General features: G+C 32.9%; 1 protein-coding gene across 1 annotated transcript in view; it reads left to right on the plus strand.

The window, feature by feature from the left end:
• The window catches only part of LOC117118466 (zinc finger ZZ-type and EF-hand domain-containing protein 1-like), a 40,971-nt gene extending 20,833 nt beyond the window's left edge, over positions 1-20,138 (plus strand). The window contains exons 31-56 of the mRNA XM_033263054.1: positions 80-131; positions 818-931; positions 1,503-1,546; positions 2,865-2,984; positions 3,500-3,889; positions 4,737-4,840; positions 5,517-5,593; positions 6,177-6,258; positions 7,334-7,533; positions 7,854-8,025; positions 8,224-8,355; positions 8,445-8,553; positions 8,729-8,799; positions 9,530-9,646; positions 9,977-10,177; positions 10,496-10,596; positions 10,920-11,075; positions 12,167-12,248; positions 12,674-12,943; positions 13,681-13,824; positions 14,240-14,408; positions 14,975-15,119; positions 15,627-15,746; positions 16,384-16,558; positions 16,718-16,786; positions 17,694-20,138. Coding sequence (XP_033118945.1) covers positions 80-131; positions 818-931; positions 1,503-1,546; positions 2,865-2,984; positions 3,500-3,889; positions 4,737-4,840; positions 5,517-5,593; positions 6,177-6,258; positions 7,334-7,533; positions 7,854-8,025; positions 8,224-8,355; positions 8,445-8,553; positions 8,729-8,799; positions 9,530-9,646; positions 9,977-10,177; positions 10,496-10,596; positions 10,920-11,075; positions 12,167-12,248; positions 12,674-12,943; positions 13,681-13,824; positions 14,240-14,408; positions 14,975-15,119; positions 15,627-15,746; positions 16,384-16,558; positions 16,718-16,786; positions 17,694-17,840 — 3,563 coding nt within the window. The 3' untranslated portion in view covers positions 17,841-20,138. The remainder of the gene's footprint in view (positions 1-79; positions 132-817; positions 932-1,502; positions 1,547-2,864; positions 2,985-3,499; positions 3,890-4,736; positions 4,841-5,516; positions 5,594-6,176; positions 6,259-7,333; positions 7,534-7,853; positions 8,026-8,223; positions 8,356-8,444; positions 8,554-8,728; positions 8,800-9,529; positions 9,647-9,976; positions 10,178-10,495; positions 10,597-10,919; positions 11,076-12,166; positions 12,249-12,673; positions 12,944-13,680; positions 13,825-14,239; positions 14,409-14,974; positions 15,120-15,626; positions 15,747-16,383; positions 16,559-16,717; positions 16,787-17,693) is intronic.
• The last annotated feature ends 2,254 nt before the right edge of the window (positions 20,139-22,392 follow it).

Here is a 22,392-nt window from a genome sequence, read left to right on the forward strand (position 1 = left end):
TATATATACCAATTTCATTCTGTAAGTAGGGGAACCACTGTTTTTTCTTAAGTTCTACTGTTTTTTTTTTTCCTTTCAGGTGGCGCTAAACCAAATAAGCACAAGGATGGACATAGACTGGTTAATATGATGTGAGTATTCTTTTATATCAAATTTGGTGACAACCTGGCAACCTGTTATTACAACTACATGCTATATGCATTTTTTTTCAGCTATAGTCCTCACTTGCTTATTTATCCATTATAACAATTATTATGCCACGTCGAAAATTTCAGTTACATCCAGGCAAGTTGTGTGATGAAGCTACTAACTGTTAGGTATGAATGAATTAAAGTGGGAAAATAAGATTCCGATGGACATTTAAAAGCCCATAAAAATGGTATTATTTGGAAGATTGACCCTACATTTGACTCCGTTTTTAGTCAGCTGGATGCAGTATCAAGACTGTATAAAACAGCAAAAAGTATGAATTTTGCAGATGAAACGGGTTGTCATCTTATACGCTCAACATACAAAAATCATCAAAAAAATCTTCTCGAACTTGTGAATCGCCTTTATTCGCGAGTATATTATTTATTTTATTTATTTATTTATTTATTCATGGTATAAAAAGAACACCAAAACAAGCAGCTCGTAGGTTGAAACCATTGGTTTACAAGTAAATATATATATATATATATACTCCAGGTCTAACATGCATAAAATTTTAGTAATTCTAATTATTCATTTTTCAAACAACACAGGTTCAAATGTGACTCCAGGTCTAACTTGCATAAAATTTTAGTAATTCTAATTATTCATTTTTCAATCAACACAGGTACAAATGTGACAACTGCGGGGCATTCATTGTCGGAACTCGAATTCACTGCAACAACTGCGATGACTTTGACCTCTGCTACGGCTGCCATTGCTCTTCTAAATTCCCATCAAGGTTTGTTTAGGCCTTTGCACTAGAAGGTTCCATTTCTACCTCTGGTTTGAAATCTAGTTTATTTTTTAATAGTCATCTTGATTAGAAATCAGAACTTACTAGTTACTAAACAATTAAATAAGGTTTCTGGTGGAATGCATACTTTATATATTTTTTTGTTTATTTATGTAATTACGTATAATAATCTAACTTTAAGGACAAGAAATATAAATAGTCATTTAAAGTTTCTCAGACCTTTTTTACAATCTTTTTGTTAATGCTTACCTAAAAAAATACCCCTATAAATGATAGAACTATCTTTCAAAGCCAGATTTATTAATACCATACACCAGACAATCCTAAGTCCTCAAATAATATTTTCTCAAACTTCATGTTAGTGAAGTTTTCTTTCACAAACTAATATCATAGCACAAAATATATCAATACAAGTTTTTCTGGTGATGGGCTGGGCATGTGGCATTGTCATGTATATTTTTTCTTGGACACCTGACAAGCAATGGCAGATTAGCCAAATCCAAATCCCCAAATCGACTTTAATCTCACCATTTCTTCCTTTTTCTTTTTTTCACAGTCACAAGGCATCGCATGTTGTGGATGTCATACCTTGTGAAATAAGTAAGTTAATTTCTTTATATTAAAGGTTCATTCATTTTTATCTAAAAGGGATTACTGAATCTAGAATAGATTTTACAAAGACAATTTTAATTGTCTAAAAAACACAATATTTTAGTAAAGTACCATTTTACATTTGACGAGTCAATGACATTCACCAGTCATGTAAATAATATATACAAGTCTATATCCTATCATCTCAGGAATTTTAGGAACATCCGTAAGTTTCTGACTGAGGATGCGGCTCTCAAAATTGTACACGCTTTAATCACTTCACGTCTTGACTACTGCAATAGTTTACTTTATGGTCTGCCGATGAGACTCATTAATAAACTTCAATTGCAACTCAACTCTGCTGCTCGGCTAGTTACCTGCACTCCTCGATTCGATCATATAACTCCAGTTTTCACGCGACTTCACTGGTTACCCGTGAAACAGAGGATTGAATTCAAAATACTTATTTTTACATACAAATAACCTCATGGGTTAACTCCTCCTTATATTTCTGACCTCATAAAACTACGTTCAAGCAAATGCAATAGACGACTTAGATCTACAATCAACTCAACTCTTCTGCACATTCCATCTTGTCGCTTGAAGACTTTTACGGAGCAAGATCATTTCAAACAGCAGCACCTACTCTTTGGAATAGTTTACCTACAGATGTGAGAAATGAGACATCTTGGATGTATTCAAAACTAAATTAAAATCACACCTTTATACTATATGTTATTAGTTTTTTCTTTCTCTTTCTTTATAACATTAGTTAGAATAGATACCGTGCATCATTATGGCACCTGTGAATTATGTTCCGGCCAACCATTGTTCGACAATGGTCTTAAATTGCGGGAGAACGGTGCGATGATGTCCTTTCATTTTGGTTCCTTTCCTTAGTTCGTTAGCATAGAATCTTTAGTTGGATTTTCTTTTCTTTTTTTATTATTTTATATTAGCGCATTGTGACTTCGGTGTAATGCGCTATAGTAAATCCCACTGCATTACATTACATTACTTGATTATTTTTTGTGTATCCAGAACTCTAGAACGCTGTGTTGATATTATAAGCCATCATCAGTTATTTCTGAAATCATTCCTGAAAATAAATAAATATAGTTTGAAATACGGAATTACGAAAGCTTATATCACATTTTTCTGTGTTTTATACCATCATATGTCAAATTTATCCGTAAATCTCATTAATAAAGATAAATTATTTAACAAATATACTAATGGTTATAAATTTATATTTGTATGTATATATATAATCCATTATATAATGGAAATATATAATTTTTATGTAATCTTTCAATCTTTGTTATAGTTTTAACTGGAAGTGAGGATAGCAGTCAGATTAACACATACAGCCACCATCATGCATGGATCCAGTTTGCCGCCCTCTCTCTATCCATGGCAACCATACAAAATGAAAACCAAAAGAAAGGTAATAAAAATAATAGAATAATCATGGTCAGATATAATCATATCATTTTTGCTTCTATTATTTAATTGTTTTTTTTAATGTTCTTCCTTTTATTGTTGTTATTGATATTGACCTGTTGAAATGTTCTGGAGCCCTAGGTGACAGGGATTTAGGGCATATAAATTAAAATAAATACATTAAAAAATATGTATACAATTTAGATATGCAAACAAATTATTATCATTACTATCTAATAATTATTATCATTATTTACATGCATTATTCCTAATTAATATTGTCAATTTCATTAATACTTACCTGGATGATATAAGCCAGATTTCTTTTTACAAACTTACCTCGAAAATAATAGAAAAGTCTGACCCAAGCGTATAAAATCAACACTGTTATGTAATTGGCCTCAATTTACCTTGAGATCACTACTGATCTCGGCAAGTAGGAGGTGGATGGATGTTCATCCAGGCAAGTATCTCACTAATAGACCAACAACCTTACATCTGATTTGTGTGATTTTTCAGGTATTTATAATGAGAATAGTAGGCAGATATACAGGCAATGTGTTGATCTAGTGGTCCAGAGTCTGGAATACATGACCCACCACAAATCCACCATGGCACAGGCAGCTGAAGAAAAGAAAAACAGAATGAAGGCCAAGAAAGAAAAAATTAGCAAAGACGAAGAAGATAGTGCCAAATTGGAAGAAGAAGAAGAAGAAGAAAAGGCAACAGATCTTAAAGAAGTCTCGGATATGAATAGCAAAAACAGTTCAGAGCCAGAGAAAGATAAGGTGGGTGATAATGATGAGCAGTTACAGATAAAGGAAGAGGTTAACAAAGAAGAAAGTAAGGAGAAAAATGAAGATGAGGCAGAAGATATAGATAAGAAAACAGACAAAAAGGAAAATAAGGGTGAGGCTATACATATATGCTTATTATTAAGTCCTGTCTAGGCTATCAAATTTCATTTGAAAAAAAAAAAATGACATGCCTAAATATGGTCATGATGACATCACAACATGACTATATATAGGCACATCATTACTGTATTTGGGCATACAACAGTTTGTCTGCTCAGAGCTTTACCCGTAACCATGCATACAGGGTACTCATTTTGCTGACAATTTGAATGTACTTTATTAGGACAGCCCCTGCTAGAGTTTAAATGAGTGTATTATTAGGAAGCTTCTGATTTGTGCGACAACGCGACCCCAGCACGGGTTCACTCATTTCTGACCGTCCTATGTTCTCTGCACGTCGATTTGGTAAAACTGCATCTTAGAATCCACTTGACAAGGAGATCTTGACGTTATCGCATGCGCCGATGGAATATTACGTTCTAGATGCTACCGCGTAGACAACTCTAAAAAAGTATGATAAGATCTAATTAAGCTTAAAGATATAGCAACAGTTAAAGGGTGTTGGTTGAATTATTTTTTAAAAAATTATATATTTTTGTTAATTACAACATATACCAGTAACAATATAGGGTTCTCTATAAATATTAAAATTTTTTATATAAAGTTGGAATTATATATTCATAACTATTACTATCAATAATGATAGTATTGATAGTTGGAATAAAAGTTTTAAATAATTATTTTTCTCTTTTTTTTTGTCCTTACATTTTTAAACTATCCATTAATTTCGATGTTTGTGTAATTCAATTTCAAAAGTCGTCAATGGTCTACCACTGTACATTACAGTGTACCATATGAGGCAATATTAATGATTGTGTTTATAATGATGTACTTTTCAGTTATACCGGTGGCTCATGTAATCTCCCCTGATCATGCATTTGCTGACTGTTCTCAAGAAAGGGTTCTGGGACTGCTAGGAGCCATGTTGAAACTTGTTCAGTGGGTAAGTTCAGCATTGCTACTCATCTAGCATTCAGTGTTGAGGCAATAGCAGTCTAAGTTTTATGGAACTTTAAGTTTATTATATTTTAATTGCGACTTAATTATTATTATAAGTTCAAGTAATTAGTCTAATTTATTCTGTTCCCGGGAGATATTTATATATTCATTTTTTTGAAACATGTTATTTTTTTGGGTAAGTTTAGCATTGTTATTCATCCAGCAATATTGAGGCATTAGCAGTCTATAAGTTTGATGAAACTTCATGTTTATTAATTAAATTGCCACTTGATGATGATTATTATTATTTCAAGTAATTAGTCTTATTTATTCTGTTCCTGGGAAACATGTATTTATTTCAGTTTTAAAAAAATGCACAAGTCAGGTAGCCAGAGGCTAAAATTGATTGTTACAAACTTCAGCTCTTTTTCTTATTACAGTATCAGATCTTATGTGACAAATGTGTGTTATGTGCCTATATATAGGCATGATGTCATATTTCACCCAAATATGGGCATATCACATTTATTTGTCCCATAAAATTTGACAGTATAATGCTTTAAATTACATTTTTTAAAAACTATACTGTACATTAAAACTCCGCACAAACCTTTAATCGAATACTATATATTGGTATTTTCTTATTGAATTATAAAATATGATGTGTACTTTCTTCTCAGTCTGGGAATGATACTTCAAAGCGATCAATGCAGTTCTCCCTGGAGAGGGCGCTACCACTTCTATTCAAATGGGTTAAGTGAGTATAATTATGTAAGCTTCTCTAGTACCAAAAATTGTTTTCATATTGTTGCTATTTCAAATTTCATTGTAATTTCATTCTTTTTTTTTTTAGAGCAAGTATCAATTTGGTTATATTATTTATTCATAACAATATAAATTTTACTTGAATTGTATTTATTTTTGTCATATGTCTTAGATATTGTCTATCCCAAATTTTACTAAAATTTCCAAATTCTGTCATTGTCTCAATCCATTATACATTGAAAATGTTTTATAGGAATGACCACTGTGAATAACACTGTGATTAGTCCTCAACATTTTGTAATTTTAATTTCTCTTCATTGAATGTGATTTTATATTAATTAAATTTCAAATGATAATTCTTTTAATATTTGCAATTGCAGTTGCAATATAATATATTAATGAATCAAATAAATTTATACAGCACTGATATCTATTAATAATGTTCAAAGGCACTCGACAAAGTTAAACTTGAAATGCTTCTGAGAACAGTTAGGCCTTCAGACGTTTTTCTTAAATTATACAAAAATAATGTATTATGATCTGTAAACTATTAGTGAATTGCATTACTTCCTTAGGGAAAGCTTCGGGAATGACACTACTGCTCAACACATGGCAGTTGGCTTACTAGGTCAGTTACTGGCCAAGACAAGTCCAGAGGTAGGTACCTAAATATCTGAGCGTTTTACATTAATAGTCTTGTTAGTAAGTTTTCAGGCTTCGATAACTTATGGCATCAAGAGGAGTATTGTTATAGACAGTATAAATGCAGAGATCCCAAGTCTCCCGAAAATCGCGGGTTTCTCCCGATTTTTTAGGTCGTCTCCCGCCCACCCGATTTTTATTAATAATCTCCCGATTTTTTTAAATATCCCGAAAATTTCACGTAAAATGTGATTTCCACGATGTCATAGAGCAATGAAACAAAATTTCTTATAATTTAAGCCAATATACTATGGCGCTCGCTCAGCCTTAAAATGTCGTAAACAAGACCAGGGAGTTGTTATTTAAGTTGTTTATCAAAATAACAACTCCATGGCAAGGCAGGCCTAGATCCGTGGTAGAATCTATGTAAAATTGTTAAATAAAAGTAAACAAATTGATGAAAATTGTTTGTTTTCTTCATTTTGTGTAATACTTTCATGTTGTACAGCGCGTCGTAAGGCATCACAGCGCGTCACTACAGGAGGCGATCACTTCATAAAAAAAATCTCCCTATTTTTTGGTTTTCAAACTTGGGATCTCTGTAAACGTTCTGTCTTGTGAACAATATGCTGATGACTCAGCGCAATGTATACTCAACTGTATACAAATAATGAATTTTTGTGAGCGCATGGGAAGAATATTTTCATGAGTTGTAAGATTGACTGTTCCATTCGAGAGGTCGAATTGAATGGAACCATCAATCTTTCTACAAATGAAAATATTCTTTCCATTGCGCAAATAAAAAAACGTTCATTATTTTTTTTTATAATACACCGAAAATATATTCTTGTCATTTGATAGTTTATGAAAAAAATATCTACATTTTTTCTGAACGATGATTCTTGTCATTTGATATTTTATAAAGGAAATTTACCCTTTTACTAAATGAAACAGTCTAGCAAATTCTTGACGTTACTGATTATGATATTAGATTAATTTTGCAATACGCTATTTGATTCATGATACCCACTTTCTCACCTTGTCATGTTGGTTGTTTTAATTGTGTGCATATTCAATCTAAAAATTTCAGGCTGCGGATTCGGCTCTTGCCCAGGCATTAGCGAGTGACACACCCCCTAATGACACAACCCCTGATTCAGATTCAAAACCATCAGAAATAGCATCATCATCTTCAGTTGCTGTCATATCAATAGATGTGTCTGATCACAGTTGCCATGGAAAGCAGACGATCAGATTTCTCTTCACTTATGGTGCAAGATGCTTGGAAAAGTAAGCTTAATTTTACTGTATATATCTTCACATTTTTTGTTGTATTCCGAATGGACAACAGTATTAACACAGACTGAAAATGATTTACTTGACACAGATATAGCTTACAAATGTAGTTATCTATTTTTTTTATGTTGTTTATTGTTAAAAATAAAATAAGTTAATTACATTCCCTAGTGCAACTTTTTATTGTATTTACATTTATTATTAGCCTTATAGATGGCCAATTTACTATTGAAATTATGCTGTGTGTCTCTAGGAACTTAAATACTGTATAGGTATAATATTGAAGATAAAATTGTATGCTTTCCTGCTCATAGGAGTGGACTTGACTGGGCATCACTTGTTGCAGGGATTCTACAGCAACTGTCAGACTGCCCTCAGTGGTCTCAAGTATTAGCCTATCATGTTACAGACTGCATCCAAGAATTACCTGGTAACACCACTCTAGCTTCTATATTCTCAATGTTTATTGTGGCAGGTTTTCCTCAGGTGAGCAAATAATTATATAAAATAATACTTATATTATAATTATGTAAATGAATTTCACTGTACTACTACGAAGTTGCAATATTCCTTCATTTCAAATGATTGTCTTTTTTATTTATGAGATAAGTGAACTTGTAAATAGTGTGTATGGCAAAAAGTCTCTTGAATCTGAATATTGCCGTTTTTCCATGCTCCTCTAAGGTTCCTTGTCGGGGAAGCTGTGCTGTACTGCAGGAGGCGTCGGGCGACAAATCAGATGTCATTATCATTAAGCATTTTGCCGCCAAACAACGAGCCCTTGTTGTGAATGCTGACTCCAGGAAGAAGAAAGAGGTAAAAACGATTGAACACAAGAAATTTGTCTACTCCAGTCATTCTGTGGTCGTTTCATGCTATATGTTTTTGTTGGTTGTATATTTCAGACAAAGGAATATGTTCTAGAATTACAGATGTCGCCTGGAACATCTGAGGCTACACACTTTGCCACATTTATTGGAGTTATCAAGCGATTACTTATTCAATTAAAACAAGGTAAGTATATTATCTGAAGTTTTTCAAGTATTTAGTCCCTGTATATATGGAGTTTTACATTCTCTCAGTTTTTTTGCCATCATGCCTTGGGGTACCTGAAAATATATGACTACCTAACTTTTTAACTGACAAATATATTACCATTTTAATTGTTATTCTGTTTCTATTGCTTCAGGGAATGTCTTAACTGTTGAGGAAACATGGGTGTTATGTCTGTCTTTGAAATCTGTGCTAGCAACCTTAAGAGTAAGTTACTAAAAACTCATTAATTAATTAATTATTAATATAACTACATAATAAAGATATATTAGTGAGTTCTCGCAGCTAGCTCTGCCTCACTTTTACTGCTAGGTACCTACAGTATTTATACTCCTTGTTGGATAAAGGCGAACCTAGACAAAGTGCCTTGCTCAAGGTTACAAAAGAAAAGCATGGTCAAGGATTGTATGTTAAGAGGCTTAAACCTAGCAACTGCATGTCATATCATACTTTACAGTATATCATATCATATTTATTTCACTAGTAAAACAATAAACAATTAAGAAACTATGGCTGGCTGGTCGGATTTCCCAAAAGCAACAGAGGTCTCTTCTGGCAGCACATACAGTACAAACATACATAATACATTTGAGTATAAATATAGAATAATATATAAACCATCTCTTTTAAAAGTTTGATTTAAAGATATAAATGTTACTAATGTATAAGTATTATGTACAGTGCATAAAATAATAAAAAAAAGAAAACATTTTAAAATAAATTAATTAACATCAAAATGGCAAAAAGGGAAATACAAGCAATAAAATAGCATTACAAAAAGGATAAAATTAACTTTTAAAATGTAGTTTAAGATTATTTAAAAATGGATATAAGTTAAAAACAAGTTGATCCCTGAGATCCACTGGAAGCCCGAGCCAAATCCTTGAATCAAACACTGACAATCGTAGTTGCAACATTATGTTATTTTTTTTTTAAGAACTGCAATGAGGCAAATTCTGTGATGCTAATAAAGGAAGACCTGATGCCTCTGCTTGTGTTCCTTGCCAGCAAGCCAACAAGGTTTAACCGCCAGTGGCTACTCTCAGATCTTGAGGTACAAGTACATTCCTGTTATACTAATGTTAGGTATAGAACCAGCAGATATTGTTTCTCTATCATTCAACTTCCGACAAAATTCGAAAAAGCAGAATTATAGTTGTTTTTATCTTTCATTTTTTTAAATTAGTTCCTAATATAATTTTAAAGCCATGTCATATTGACATCCATTTATGAAGCTTCTATATTTCTCCTAACATATTTCAAAGATTACTCTATCTTTCTAAACCATCAATTTTTATGCTTATTTATACTTTTAAAGAGCATCTTTTGCTGACAAGGCAGGACTAGTAGAATTAGAAAATGTTTGCTATCAATTTTCCCGTAGATATTATCGATAAAGTTGTACACTTGTGAAAAGAAAGCAGGTAGTGGAGATGAAGGCAAGGAGGATGGGGAAGAAGAGGTAGAGGAGGAAGAGGACACTGCACCAAGTGAATCATCAAGAGTATCATTTAATGATGGCGGCTCAGATAATGGAATGGATCCGCTGGGAGGACTTGACGATTATAAACGCACTTGTATTCAGGTAAGCAGTGCTTGTGATTAGCACCGTACACTCAGTGTGTCCGATGGTTTTAACCGACGCGATCGTATGAAGGACACAATGCCATGACGTGCACGAAACAGATAATTTTTATTGGCTAATGACTTGCGGTGTGGTATTCTTACTACAAATTAAATATTCGAATTATTGTATGTACAGTGTGTGGTCTCATCATTATCTACTTTTACTATTTCGCACCACCGTACCTGGACGTGACATGCATGTGGGGGATCCTATTATAGAGGTTCCCGAGAATGGCGGCACCAATAGAGACTTCACATAATCTTTTTAATATTGTAGGCTGCTCATGATGCATTAGAGGCTCCTCTTCCAAACCTGAGGGCACTGTTCGAAGCCTGTGGCCAGAATATCACAGACTTCTTGTTGGCAATTGAAAAGAGGTAATACTTATACTTTATGTTTTACTGCTGCTGCCACCTGTGCTGCTGCAACCACTGATACTGTATGTGTCAGGTTTATATTGTCTATTTTGTGAATACTTTCATGGATACCATTGTCCTTCAAATAAACAGCCTAAAAATTTATAGAATCCTTCCAAACAAACAAACATTATATTCATTCCTTTTACTGTAGCAGACATTCTGAAAAAATGAATTATTAATTGATATTGCTAGCTTTACAGGATTTCTATGGAAGAAATTTCCTCTATAAATATAGTAAATATTTTACAAATAATGTAATGTATATTTCTCCTAAATTTAAGTTTCAAGAGTGATGGATTTCTTGTAAGTGATGAGGTGTTGGAGCAATCAAAGAACTGGCAGTCACCGAAGGACAGAGGCAATCAAGAGGATATGTCTGAGGCGAAGGCAGTGGACTCCGGTGCAGTCTGTTATGTTCCATCCAAGCTGAAAACAAAGTAAACTTTTAGCTTTCTGTTAACCAATTATAAATCATGTGAAACTTCTCTAAAAAGCATAATAATTGTATTTTACACGAGGCATTTTGTGGCGAAATGGTTAAGTTGTCGCACAGGCCAGTATTGAGTAAATGAGCTATAAATGGGAGCTCAAACAATTGCCTAAAAATCCAAATTTGTTTTTTACTACATATCAACAGTTTAATGCCTTATTAATCATTTCCCAAGGTAGTAGTTCCAGAAATGGTGAACAAATCATTTATTTAATGTTATTTGATAGTTAATTCTATTGAACAATGTATGCACAAATAACTTTGAAAGGCAATTACTCAAAATCCTGTTTATCTTGATTCTAAGAGTACTGTACTTTCACTTTCCAATAACTTAGGCTTGAAAGTTCAATTTGAATGAATGACCCCTCATATTAAAGATCACATTCTCAGGTATCTGAAAATATGAATACTGTAACTTGAATTTCAATTTTTGCTACAACATAGCCATTTTGCCACAACATGCCACAATTTAGCGTGTTATGCATACATTTCTACTCTATTTCATGAATATAATGAATTGGCCCCAAGTCAACTCAGCCCCAAGTCAACTCGGCCCCATGCCAATTCGCGGCTGAGTTGACTTGGGATTGAGTTGACCTGCTTCCATTAGAATACCTGTATTTACTGATAAGCTATCTATTATCAATATTTGTATCAACGAAAATAAAAAGTGGAAAGACTTGTCTACTATATTATATTATGTATGTGGATGGATAATCCAATTATTTTTAAGGTAAGTTCTCCAACAAAAAAAAAAAACCGGGAATATATTGTATTAATTTCTCAAGGTAAGTAACAGTAATTATGATAGACCTGCGCTCTGTTTGGGCATGCACGTGACATGAACTATGACATGACATCCAATGTTGTATTGTCACCTATGATTTGTGTAGTGTGTACATGTATTCATGTATTTTTTTATTATTTTAGAATTAATATTTACATACGCTTAAAATGGCTACAACACTGACCTTGAATAAAATAATTTAAGAATAATATCCATAAGGTTATATGTTGTGATTTCCTTATCATTTCCAGAAAAAAGACAAACACTGCTGTTGCAGAGCCTAATGAAGTGCAATCTGTATTGATATCCGTCAATGAAAATGAACTTCAGCAGGTAATCAACTGATTAACTAATTATTTTATTTCACAGCCTAGTTATGAACCACGTCTGTTAATGACAAATTTTCATTAAAAAGTGTTAAATTTTGCTGGTTTTTTTTTCTTTATTTCCCGAAGCCTCATTAAGAGACATTGCTGATAAAAGCATCATATTATTTCTATGATTTTTAAAAAAATTAAAATTTTTTTTTTTCTGTTTATAATGCCCTAAAGCTCTGACCAGATTATCCAATATTTTTTAACGTCTATATAGTTTCATGATGTGATGTCATCATGACCACAGAGTGTAGGCTTCTCACATGTTTGTCACATGCTTGTCACATGCTTGTCACATGTTTGTCACATATTTGTCACATGTTTTCATCAAATAAACTTTGAATAGTCAGGACAGGACTAATGATATCCTTTTGCTCTCCACAGAGTCTTAAAAAGCAACGGAGAACAAAAAGTGCGGAACTGTTGAAGAAAGAACTTGAAAAGCACAGCAAAGTTGGATCCAGAGATTTTCTGCAAAATGTCAATCAGGCTATCTCCATACTCTATGCAAGGCATGTGCTAGCTGTTGCACTTGTTGATTGGCCAGTGGGCCATCCAATCAGCTTGAGCCTATTTGGTTGTGTTGATCATGCTCATTTTGTAGGGGTTTTAGATCTGTTACAGAGGGCAGAAGAAAAAGAGCTTTTTGCAAAGGTGGGTGACTTTAAATCAATTTAAATCAAATGCAAAATATGGGAGAAAAACATCAATGCTACTTTAAACAATTCAATTGTTATTAAAAATTCATAAATTTTAAAAATTATTACATAATACATTAAATAATTTAAGGATATAGAACTGCTAAATTATGAGGTAATATAGAACATAGGAAAGAAGCCCGACTTGTAATCAAACCAACTGCATTAACAACGATGGAGACCTGTAGCATTTGTATGTGTGCACTCAATGTAAACAAGCATATTGTGCTAATTTTCACTTTGACTATTTTTAAAACAATTTTCGTGACTTTTTTTTTCCACCAAGCCTTTTAGCTTTCACAGCCAGGCCTTGCTTAAGACTGAACTAGTAATTCTAGGCAAACAATTGCGTCACATTTTATTGTGATGTATTTGTGGAAGTGCTTCCCACTTAGTTTAAAATCCGTCGCGATGCGATACTAGGTAGATCGAACGCTCTCATATGCCCTCATTAGTTTACTACTACTTTCAGAACACTCGCTTTTAATTTTGGCTTATTCATTTGCTCTTATATATTAAGATTGTATTGTGATGTTTTGTCTTACCTGTGTTATTGTACTGAATACTCAGTACATTCCCAAATACAGTTCATAAGTGATACGAGGGAGAACTGAACCCACGAACTCCAGATAGCTAGATTGGTAAAGATGCAACAAATGTTCGTTTATTCATCGTTTTTAATTTTCATTGCAGGCAATCCGCAACATAGTGGAGCACTGTGAGGATGAACTTCTGTCGTCTCTAGCGACTGCAGCATGTACGTTCATGGAGGAGAACAAGATGATGAGTGAAACACGAGAATCGGCTCACAATTATAAAAACGACAGCTCAGAAAAGGTAATTAATGTTCGTTCGTCAAAAGTGTATGTCAACAGTGAGGAAAACAAATTTGCCAATTACGCGAATGTGCTGTAGAAGCGTGTGGCGCAGCGTGCAATGCACTGGACTTTGAATTGGAGGGTCATTGGTTCGAGACCAATGCTCATCACACTGCTTGTGTCCTTGGGAAAGACACTTTATCTGCATTTACCTCTCTTCACCCAGAATGATAATGGGTACATGGTAGGAGGTGAATGATTCAGAATGAAATTAGTAGCGCTGATTATACGCATAACTAGGAATACTCCACAGGGAGCAGAGGTTGCACGTTGTGTATGATTGATTCTGTATCCAGTGACCAGGGGAAAAGGGCCTTGAGCAGTTTTCTAGTTACGTGCACTCTATAAATCCTATGCTATTGATTTCTTAATAGGGTAGCGTTAACATTCCTGGAGCGATGTATCTATCGGTGAAATTTGACGAACAGTGTGCGACAGAAGATGGATGTGATGTTCTGACAATGTCATCAGATGCTAAGGGCAAGAATGATGTTCGTAGCTTTAGCGGACCGTCTTCTAATTTTACCAATTTTGAAATGCCAGGTTTGTTGTTTAGAACTGGTTTGGTGTTTTTTAAATGAGTATGTGGGAGGGTATATGGGAGGCTAAGGCTATGTTCATAGGCAAGTAATGCTAGCATAACGTTTGGAGTGCGTAGTGAATGTCAGTATTAACACCAATCACTGGTGTACGATAATCCGCCAACTGATCCTAGATTAGCGTATGCCTCTGAGTCGTGACAGTCATGCATCAGCCAGGACTTGACCAATCACAACAAACATAGAAAACATTAAATAAGATGCACGATTACAAATTTATATATTTTGCTTGACGCTGTATTACTTACACTGGCATTACGTTAATTGCCCATTCTGAACATCTGACTAGTTACACTTTGGATTAACGTACCCCCTACGTCAGATACGCCTTCTCCCAGGTCTGAACGTAACCATAGTAGATACGTAACTATAGTAGATCGTATTGTGAATCAATCCCAAGAAGCACTACCTAGACACGACTATTTTGACATTCTTAAAAAAAATTATTTCCTCCACCTTGAATCATTCATAATTATATTTTCTTTATTTTTTTCCCCTAAACTTATGCAGGTGACACACTTCACTACAACTTTAGTTCTGACTGCAGTAACAATGACTGGGGTTACAAGTTCACGGTCACCGGAGGTCAACTAGGAAGATTTGTCACCGGACACATTCTGCTCAATGAAATCCTTAGCAACACGTCGAAAGCCAGGTACTGAAATTTTTGGATTTGCTTCATATGGTTGTTGGCTAACTCGTGACCATTCAAATTCAATTTAATTCAATATACATTTATTCAAACAATGCATGAACATAACATAAATCATTAAATTTCAACAATAAAATTCCACTAAAGATCAAGTTATAGAAGGAGTTTGGCTTGTCTCATACCCACTTATGGCAAACCATACTAAATTTTAGGTCAAATCTTGCCCTACATTGGCTAATTCGTACCCATGTCTTATTTATATATTTACTTTGCTTTAATAATAAAACAGAATCCAATATTAAATGCTTACTATATACTGTACTACAAGTTTCTATCAAAACGAAATTTGAAATAAATAAAACTTGCATCAATTGCACTAAACTTAAAGTTCCTATCTACGGCTCTGAAACCACTGACTACTGCGCAATACAATCCTACTAAATATCAATTTCTAATCTTGTCTATAACTTAAATGTTATATGTTGAAATGTTATTTGTTGAATTTTGCAGTCATATTCCTGTGAACGAGGTATGGTCTTGGTTGGTTCATGTTGCAAGTTGTCAGACTGGACAGCAGAGGCTAAAGGCAATTCAGCTCATGTTACGATTATTGCAAGCTGCTACATCTAGGTGAGCAAGTTAAATTGTATTTTTATTCGAACAGCACTGTCTATAAAGCTGTCCAGATTTTCAAATATTCATTCACAAATGTTGTATGCCCATATATAGTTATGACCATATTTAGGAATGTCACATGTTTTTTAAATAATAATAAAATGGACAGGGCTTAAATTGCTGTTATCATAGTCATCTTGTAATTGTAATGGTAATAGGAATTTAAATTAGGGCCGTGGTGACCCATAGCGATGGCAGTATAGCTTCTACCACGGGAAGTACGCAGGAGACATTCTCTTAACTCTTTTCAAATAGTATACTAAGTATTTCTTTGTGCATGTGTTATCATGCACACACAGGACCAACAGCTTAACAGATCATCCAAAAGATGAGGTAAGTCATCACTTGAAGGACAGAAATATATGGCTCTTAAACTAAGTCTTATGAGGTTTAGAAAATTATATCTTTGTGTTTTACAGAATTTGATTCCTAAGCCTAGGATCAGAAAGCAAGCATATTAACCATCAAGCTACAGTTATATTTCTAATTGATAACTCTTAACACACTAATTGGTTTATAAATAATTGAAACAATTAGAATTTCTTGAAAGACAGATCCCATAAAAACCTTTTCTGTTTGTTTGGGCTTCCAGCTCCGATGAGAATCCATCAGAAAACGTGATGCAGCTTCCAGACCTCACACTGCTGAAGCCTCTCTGGGTTCTGCTAAACTCTATGGATTCTAAGCAGTCCGACTCCTTGAAGTGTCTTCTGCCAGCTCACTGTGCTCTCACAGAGCTCTTCCTGGTGGTTGAGGACCTTGCTAAGGTGAGGAAGTGATCATTTAATGTTGCACTTGAGATTATTTATGTTTTATTAGATTTTTAAAAATTTTAACTACATTTTGATATATATTAAGAATGAATAAAATTATTAGTACAATTCAGTAATCAATTCAGTGTCTTATTTCTTTGAATTTATTATCAGGCATCGTCTGAAGAGGATTATGTGTTAGCTATGATTCAAACAGAAGACTTGAGAAAGAGTTTCCTTCAGGTGAGCTTTGATGATGTTTGAAATTACACACATCATCTCATTTACATAAGTTCAAAGGTTAAGTGTGAATACATTTTAGGTGCAGCAGTAAGGCTTTGAATCCTGGTTTTGGTCCATGGTCTCAACTACATCCACAAGCATAACTGGATACCTGATGTGTTTAACTGCCAGTGCATTGACTACTAACAGCCATGGATGGTAAAATGATCCAAGCCTCTATGTGCCTCTATTACCCCAGTCACTGGATTTAACACCTATAAAATACATACTCAGGTCTTTGTAACCCTATCAAGTACCCACAATATACTCCTGGGTGGAGAGGGACAATGTGGATAATGTGCCTTGTCCTAATGAATATGCGATATGCAGAGCAAAGATTCAAGCCCCTTACCTAAAAGTTTAGAGCCCAAACACTCAACCGTAGCACCAATTACTATCACAACTACAAGATAATAAATAAAATAAACAGAACAAGTGGCTGTCATTGACTACCACAGTAGTTGACAAGCTTCAACAGTGCAAAACAAAAGAAACACCCTAGAGGGAAAAAATATGTTAGCTGACCTTATATTTCACTTTCACGTTCCTTGTTTTTGTTTTCTATTTTAGTATTAGCTAACCGTCTAATTACTTACTTATCTTCTCATTTACTTTCATTCTATGCTTCCTTAACTTTCTGTGATTCCTATTTACCTACCTTTTCTTTCTTTAGTCTCCCTTTTCCTTTTAATTACCTTTCTTTCCTTTCCCCTTTCTTTCTAATGCCTCCTTATGCAAAAGGCGGTAGCAAAAGTCAGAATAGCAGCAAGCCGGAACCAGTTCATCTGGAATCCTCATTTTAAACAAAGAAAAAATGTTCATCAAACGTTTATTTTAATCTTTAACTTAAAATTTGATTTCATTTCAGGGTTTGTGTAATGTGGCGTCGTTGGGTCTGGCGTTAGGCATACCCAACAAAGCATCCGAGGCATTTCGACAGATGGGACTCGTAGCTGGTCAGCCTCCTCCTTTTCAAACGCCGCTTGTACCGTTTCCTGTCAACAGCTTTATTTGAATTTAAAGCATTGTCTACACTATACAATTGGATGTGAAATGTTTGTGTGATGTCTCCATATATGTGTATGAGGATGTCATAATACTCTCAAATATGTGCATATCACTTTTATTTGTCGCATACATTTTGATGGCATAAACAAAGCTTAGGAATAAGAAGTTTTCAATGAACGATTTTAGAAATAATTAATTATGTGAGTAAATAGTTGAAAAAAATATATATTAAAATTTTTTTAAATCATGTTAATAGTGTTGTTTTTAATTAAGTAAGGTTGCATTAGTGAGACAACACTAATAAATTTAAAAAATGATCTAACATTTTTTTATTAGTTCTACAATTATTTTTTTAAAAATAAGCTTATTTGGATCTTGAAGTGAAATTTTTAGCTTCATCGTTAAATGCTTACCTTCCAATCCACTGTGACACCAGGATTTTTTCCATAACTAAAAACAATTCCATTCCTCTACATAGAGTAGTTAAACATAGTTCCATTATGAGTGTGCTTGTTGTTAGATGGGGATTGTTCCATTACGAGTTTAGGTACGTTCCACTAATAAAGGGGAACTTACATATATACTGTAAGTTCATTCATGTATTTCAATCCTTGATTACTAATATTACTCCTGATTGGTGTATTTTTTAGATATACTGTATCAGATATGTCGCCAACTAAAACATGAAGATTGTTTAAGTTACTATCTGCAATAATTACAAAATATTGTAGAAAGATAACTAAAAAATGTATTGTACATTAATAATTGTGTACATTGAAGTTGAAAAGTATTTTTAAATAATTTTGTATAGTTACCTGTTTTGTTAATGGAACATTCCACATATTTTTCCTTGCACCTCTGGATGGTTATTATTAGATATACTGTTTTTACGATTATTATTACAAATCTTTATTATTATTATTATTATTATTATTATTATTATTATTATTATTATTGTTATTATTTATTATTATTAAAACTTCTGGCTGTTAACATTGGGATGTTAAAATAATATTGGTTTAAAGTGGGATACATTTTAGCTTTCATTTATGTGAAAATAATATGCAATTGTTTTTTTTGTAATGAGCAAGTTAACTGTACATTGGGTACAGCCTATCAGTAGGTTGATGCTGTCGAAAAGAAATATTTAAAGAAATCTGGTTAAGATTATTTATAAAAACCTTTTATTTTGAGACAGAAATCATGATGCATTAATATGAACTTTTATTTCGTATTTTTCTCACTACCATAACAAGTGTATAATGAATTTCTTTTTATTTTAGATAGGATGAAAACATCACCTTTTCCATGATAAAAACTGCTGGATGTTATTATAAAGTACTACATGTGAAATAAGAAATGCTAAAGATATTTTAGTTAAAAGTTTTACTACTGTTTTTATTTACTTTTTTTTTTTTATTCATCAGTTTAGGCTGAAGGCCAACGATATGCCAAGGAGCAAACTGAATCACTATTCTAAGTGGCAATCCCTTCACAAGACAAAACATAACATAAGCACAAAATGCTTTACATAAACTAAGTCTCACATATTTCTTTAACAGCTTGTTATTCTAAGTTGGAAAATTTTCTCCTAGTTAATCTTATTTCCACTGCTTGTTACCTTTGTGTAGGAATGTTGATATTTTGTGTGCAATTGTTTCTCCTGGTTATTTGTCTATTTCCTTCACACTACTTATCGGTTGTATAGGAATATTTAGATTTTATGGAATTCATTTTGCCTTTTCAGGATTATAGCTTTTTTTCAGGCTTTTCAACAGGCCTCTGCAAGATTATTTTATTAAACTCTTTTTCATATTTTTATGTTGCCAAAGTATCTAATCATAAAATAAAAAATAAATTGCAATATTTTGACATTATGCAGAATTATTTGGGGAATTAGACTATATTACTAGGTTCACCATATCTTAGTAAGTTAATGTAATTTATATGGAAGGTAATTTTACTAAACATTTTTTTAAACTTTCTTACTATGTAGCGAAATAAAAATATGCAAATTATATGGATATGATGTATGACCTTGTAAAATTTGCATATTTATGAGTTGTAAAGCTAAATACAGATAATTTTTTCCTTGGTAAAATTATTATTACCTGAAGTTCATAATGATACAGTAATATGAATATGCAAATGATATGAATATTATGTATGGCCTTGTAAAATTTGCATATTTTATTTGTGAGTTGCAAGATTAAATAAATATGAATCATTTTTGCTTGGTAAAACTATTAATACCTGAAATATATTGAAACTTATAATGATGCTGTTTTGCTTATCTTCACATTAAGAATATTAAAAGAAGATATAAATATTATAAACCAGTTTATGATATTTTGTATAGAATTATCTGTTTTGTTGAACCAATTTGTTGCTTACCTTAGCAACTCACTCTCCTCCCCCCCCCCCCCCCCCCCCCCCCCCCCCCCCCCCCTCCCCCAACCCCAAATACACTCACTCACTGAAGTGTGAATGATCCAAATCATCAAGGGTCCATTAGCCTAAAGAAAGTGACCAAAGTAGTTGCTGAAACCATTGCTAACGTAAGCAACTAATTGGTTCAACAAAACAGAAAATTCTCTACTATATTTATGAAACTAGATGAAATTCTTTGAGGATTTTGTTTTGGTTATTTTCATATTTAAAAAAAAAAAAAATATTATAAACCAGTTTCTTTTAAATTTGTGGATAAACGATCAAATGAAGAATAGATATATCTACTGAATCTCTAGTTCTAAAAGTGTTGTTTTATCTAACACCATTAGTAAGAATACAAAACAAAGCTTTCTTTATAAACATGCTTTTAATCTTTATTTTTATTCTGTTCATTTCACTGTATTTACATCTCAAAACATGCACATCTAAAATCCAGTCTTTCAAAAACCCTTATCAGACCTGCTGAAAAAGAATGCCAGAAATGGACTTCCAGCAAAATAAATCTGAAATCTTACTGCACCTCTTTACTTTGTATATTTTGCCCTGGCAACCCTGACAATTAAACTCATTCAAAAAAAAACTACAGCAAAAAGGATCCACAATAACGACTAGCACATCGCAAAACAAATACAGTATGTATTCCTGAAAAAAAATATTTAATTAAATAAATAGACAACCACACTATCTTTGTAAAAAAATCAAGTTTAAAAAGAAAACTCGCATCACATTCTTGTGGATATTAAAATGTTTCTGGCAACTTTCCATTTTATCACATCCTTATTTTTATTTGTAAGAACAGACAGCACACATCACCAAATACCTACAGTATGAATTCATTTCTGTACAAAATATATCATCATATAAACAGATATTATTTCTAACAATTAAATACATTGTTTTGTGCAATAATACAATGATCCTAGCAACTTTGTATTGTATTATACTGTATTGTATTATACCTAAATAAGTCTAGGATAAACCCAAGAAATAACTATTCAGAAAGTTTTCTAATAAAGTAGAAGTAAATCTCTTTACTTACAGTGCTTAACCATCTTACAACATTGAACTACTTATTTAATAGCTATTATAAGTTATGAACAGACATTACACTTATTATTTACAACTTAAAAATAGAACTAAAATTGTAAAATAAGAAAGATAATTTAGGATAAATATATCTAGAAAGTGGTTTTGTAATAGAGTAGAAATTAATGGTACTTACTGTACAATACAACATTGAACAATTCATTTAATAGCTTATAAGTTAGGGACAGGCATTACACTTAATATTTACAACTTAAAAAGATGAAACTAACATTTTTGTAATAAAAACAGAAAACAGGAAAGATTATCTGGGATAAATGCTTAATACATTTTATTTGATTAATAAAATTTGCCTGCATTGATAATAAAATTCCTGCTCTAATTTTATTCCAGATCAAAAGCGAGGGGCTGATGAAATTGGGAGGGGGAACTCATTCCTAGGCTCGTCTTGATGCTCTTTCAACCACTTTTGAAATCAGCATGCTGATTTCATAATTTCAATTGTAGCCAGCATATGCTGAAGTGTGGCATCTGGGATTTATTCAGCGTGATCACCAAGGATAACCCACGAAAGTCTGAAGACATTTCTAGCGAAGTCCTGTAAGTGATGGATAGTACACCTGGAGGCATCCCCTACTATTTTCCGAAGAATGAACCTTCTTTAAATTTGCATACCGAAACCAACAGCTTAAATTTCTTTAAAAATGTTGTCTGCTTTTTTTGAACTTTCATTTCAGTCCGATAGTTGAAATACAAGGAGAGCAGCAGATGGAATTGAATCGCATCTACATGGTTCAGCGCACACACAGTGACTACCACCAGTAGAGCTGCTCTTGTATACAACAATAGATAATTATATGTTAATAATCAATTACATTGAGTCTCCCTTACTACCACAGTATCAACAAGAAGTATCAGGATTTAAAAAATGCTCTCTATTAAACTTTGGATATTTGTAAAAGGTGAAGCAGCTCATCAAATTCAATAATTATGTTTGGCAAAAAAATATTGCCAAATACTTTTTATATTTTACAGTAATTTCATTGTAAAAATTTGTATCTTCT

The sequence above is a fragment of the Anneissia japonica genome, unplaced genomic scaffold (genome assembly GCF_011630105.1).
Source record: "Anneissia japonica isolate Jap-2015-1 unplaced genomic scaffold, ASM1163010v1 scaffold287869_len1821871_cov162, whole genome shotgun sequence".
NCBI lineage: Eukaryota > Metazoa > Echinodermata > Crinoidea > Comatulida > Comatulidae > Anneissia > Anneissia japonica.